We start from the raw sequence: 4024 nt of genomic DNA, 5'->3' as shown, positions 1-4024 counted from the left end.
TGAAGTTAGTCCCACATCAAAAAAAGCATGGAAGAATGAGGAGTTTATAAGATGAGAGACCCATTAACTTGACACCTTAAGGTTTTGAGTTGGATGTGGTGTCTTCTCATCTTATGTTCTCTCACTTTATTCCTCTCCGAATTCTCCCCAGTTGTCGAGAGCTCTCCACGGTTGGCCCAACAAATACCAATCTTATGACACACACTATTTATTGCCATCAAAGAGCACGACAACATTCAGTTCCATTCTTTCATATATTCCTTTTTTTTCAGTTCAAGTTCTAAATTTCACACATTCTTCTTCTTAATTATAAAATTATAGGCTCATAATAAATACAAACACAGACACATACATACAGTTCTATCTTTGGCATAGAGCACATATGAATTGGAAGATTTTTCTTTTCAATAGTTTAAGAAAAAGACCAAAAACTATAAATGAAATGTTAGTATTGTGATATACTGATATTAAGTATTAACAATGATGATAGACTGAGGAGAACAAAAAGCTAAGTAATCCATTAACATATGATAAAGAGAAAAGATTGAACATGGATTTTCATGGCTTGCAGGGGTAATTTCCATTCTCTTATATTTTTTTTCTTTTTAAGTTTTTTTAATTATACTTTATCTTTCTTTATCAACGAATTAATATATAAAAAATCAAACCATTTCATGTAAATTAGTGTTTATATATGAAGATATATTTATGTATGAGTAAACTGAGATTTTCTTATTAGAATTCATGAATATTACACCATAAAAAAGTTACATTTGACATAAAAAAGTGGCTAATGTGAAATATGTTCATTTTGTCTTTTAATTTGTATTTCAAAAAAATTTGTGATGATCCTCTCTCTAAAATTTTTACAGTATTTAATTTTGTTTTTCAGAATTCTCTTCTCAGTGTCACTTGCTTTTTATATTCTCTCCTATTTATTGAGGAACAAAAGAAAAAATGCATTACTGCATGTAAATATTATTCAGCTTAATTGTCATTTATTTTTTTTTTCTTTTGATAGAATTAGGTGGTACCTGCTCCATTGTATTTGACTATTTGTTATGCATTTTATCTTTTTGATCGATTGTTTTTGCTTTGTCCATCATTCTTTATCATGATATCTGTACTTTCTGTAATTTTATCATTTTTTATTATATTTTTGTGTATTAAACATATAAAAATATTTAGATGACTATTCTAATAAAGATTTTATTATTATCATCATGTGAAAATATTTACTTTAATCATTAGATGATAAGTTATAAAATTTGATTTTCATATGTTATAAAAATATCACTTTTATTTAAAATGTGGTCAAACAAATAAATTATATTTTTTAAATAAAGATTATTATAAAAAAATATTTTTGGCATTTTAATTAGAGTAGTTGCTAAATATTTAACTCGATTAATGATAAATGGATGAACAAGAGAAAAGGGAGACAGGCGGATGCAATCACACAAAAGGAGAAAGGCGAGAGTGATGAGGTAAAGAGCAGATGGCAAGTAAACACACACATAAAGAGAGTAAAAATGTCGAAAATTAAATCAAATCAAACTTTAATTAGATGTAATTGTTTATCTTTTTATTTTTGAAATATTGTAGCACCGTTAGAGATATATAAAAAAGGAGTCATTCATATAANTATATATCACTGTCTTTGCTTATAAATAAACGCAGTATAATTGTCATACAATAATTACAAGATAAACTAATAACCCATTATTGTTACATTGAAAACATGTTGCCAACAACCCTTGAATTACACATTTGCAACGTGTCTGACCCACCATTAGAACTTTTATTATTGGTACTAGTGCTCAATTATTACATTTAGAGCCTTATCATAGATCTTCTCCATCTATTTTTCATCAATAATTTAAAGACCATGTTATATATACACTAAACATACCTGCTCACATTATAAATGAAACCAAGTATATTGCAGAGACTCCACACCAGAAAAAAGACTAGCAAATACATAGTTCATGCAACCAAAAAAATACTAAATGGAATCCAATGATGGTGAGGATCATTCTCAAAAATTGCTTTTAGCTCAAACCCACATATGGAATCACTTTTTTAGCTTCATAAATTCTATGTCCCTTAAATGTGCAATTGAACTGAACATACTTGATGTTGTTCACAATTATGGCCAACCCATGCCACTCTCAGAACTCATTGCTTCATTACCAATCCAACCGTCAAAAGCCGCCTTCGTCCCCCGCTTGATGCGAATCTTGACACTTTCCGGCTTCTTCTCGAATCAAAATGATGATGATCAACAAGAAGAGAGGTATGTTCTAACTAATTCATCTAGACTATTGCTAAAGGATCACCCCTTTTGCATGACACCATTCCTGGATGTACTTCTTGATCCAAATTTGGTAAAACCATGGTACCAACTCTCTAATTGGTTCAAGAAATGTGACACTAACAAGTCACCATTAGAAATGGAACATGGGAGGGCATTTTGGGAATTTGCTAGTCATGACCAAAAGCTTAGTAATAGTTTCCATGAGGCCATGACAAGCGACTCTAGATTGATTGCTAGTGTGGTGATTGAGAAGTGTAAGGATACTTTTGAAGGGTTGGAATCTTTGGTTGATGTTGGTGGGGGCAATGGAACTATGGCTAAGGCCATAGCTAAATCATTCCCAAATGTGGAGTGCATTGTGTTTGATCTTCCACATGTTGTTGCTGGCTTTCAAGGAAGTAGTGACAAGAACATCAAATATGTTGGAGGGGACATGTTTGAGGCAATTCCTTCTGCAGATTCTGTTTTGTTGAAGGTAAGTAGTATCATCATATAAATTCATGATATAATTAAGTGTACTTTTTATTTTACATAGTATACATACTGGATTACAAGTATTATTACTGTCATAATATCATCATATATATATATATGGAAATAGGTAGAGTATATTTTATTTCTAAAATACCTTTCTAATATTTTTTCTTGAAAAATGGATAAAGTTAAAATTAGTTAACACAAAAAATTTAAAATGAATTAAAGAGGAGTTTTTTAAAAGTTATAAAGGAAGGAAGTATATATTTTACAAATATAGAGAAAAAAAGTATTATTTTAGCATCTCTCAAAGAACAGGAGTGAAATTTTTTCTATTAATAATAATTATCGTTAGGTTAAAAAATTTTAAATTAAGAGTTCCATTACAAAGTTTAGCAATTTTATTTTGAAAGAAAAAATGCAAATAAAATTCTACATTATAATTAGATTTGATTTGGTAAATCTTTTTGAAAATGTGCTTATATTTTTTAAGAGTAGAAGTTTCTTATTTTGTGTTTGGTAAATAAAAAAAATTATGTACTTATATTGGGATGTACGTGGCCACGTGGGCATGTGGCAATATTATTATGACCAAAATTATGACATTATAATATTATATGTAGCAAATTAACATCTAATCTTTTTCTATTACATTCTCATCATCATTATTATTATTATTAATTACGCTGAACAATATGCAGTGCATATTACACAACTGGAGTGATGAGGATTGTGTAAAACTCCTGAAGAAATGCAAGGAGGCAACAATGAAGAAGGGCAAAAAAGGAAAAGTGATAATAATAGACATGGTGGTAGGGAATGAGAATGGAGATAATGGATCACTGGAGACACAACTTTATTATGATATGGCGATGATGGCCTTTGTCACTGGAAAGGAGAGAACTGAGAAAGAATGGGCCAAGCTATTTTTCTCTTCTGGTTTCAGTAATTACAAGATAATTCCAATTTTGATGAGTTCAAGGTCTTTGATCGAGGTTTATCCATAGTGAAAAAATATATATATTATGAAAAAGTTTATCCATAGTGAAAAAATTTTTCAAATCTATGAGCTGAATGAACAAACATGCAACGCACTTGGGGAAATTAGGGTTCAATCTAAAGTTTGGCGATCAGTTGCGGGAGGTGGGGCGAAGGCATCTTCGACGCCTGCTTCTGGAAGTGGATTTATTGAGGAAGGTTTAGGAGAAAGATAGAGTTGTTGGTGAAGGCGAC

General features: G+C 30.3%; 1 protein-coding gene across 3 annotated transcripts in view; it reads left to right on the top strand.

Annotated features, from left to right (window-relative positions):
- The window catches only part of LOC107629808 (probable O-methyltransferase 3), a 3009-nt gene continuing 923 nt past the window's right edge, over window positions 1939-4024 (top strand). Inside the window, exons 1-3 of one of the 3 annotated variants that reach the window (XM_021118453.1) lie at window positions 1939-2296; window positions 2435-2792; window positions 3493-3829. In XM_021118453.1, coding sequence (XP_020974112.1) covers window positions 2010-2296; window positions 2435-2792; window positions 3493-3798 — 951 coding nt within the window. In that variant the 5' untranslated portion in view covers window positions 1939-2009 and the 3' untranslated portion in view covers window positions 3799-3829. Of the gene's footprint in view, window positions 2793-3492; window positions 3830-4024 lie in introns of those variants that run through there. The other 2 variants (XM_021118452.1, XM_016332701.2) reach the window with 2 other exon arrangements.

Source organism: Arachis ipaensis, chromosome B03 (assembly GCF_000816755.2).
Source record: "Arachis ipaensis cultivar K30076 chromosome B03, Araip1.1, whole genome shotgun sequence".
NCBI lineage: Eukaryota > Viridiplantae > Streptophyta > Magnoliopsida > Fabales > Fabaceae > Arachis > Arachis ipaensis.
Note: the sequence above shows the minus strand (reverse complement) of the source record. Positions and strands in the feature narration are given on the sequence as shown.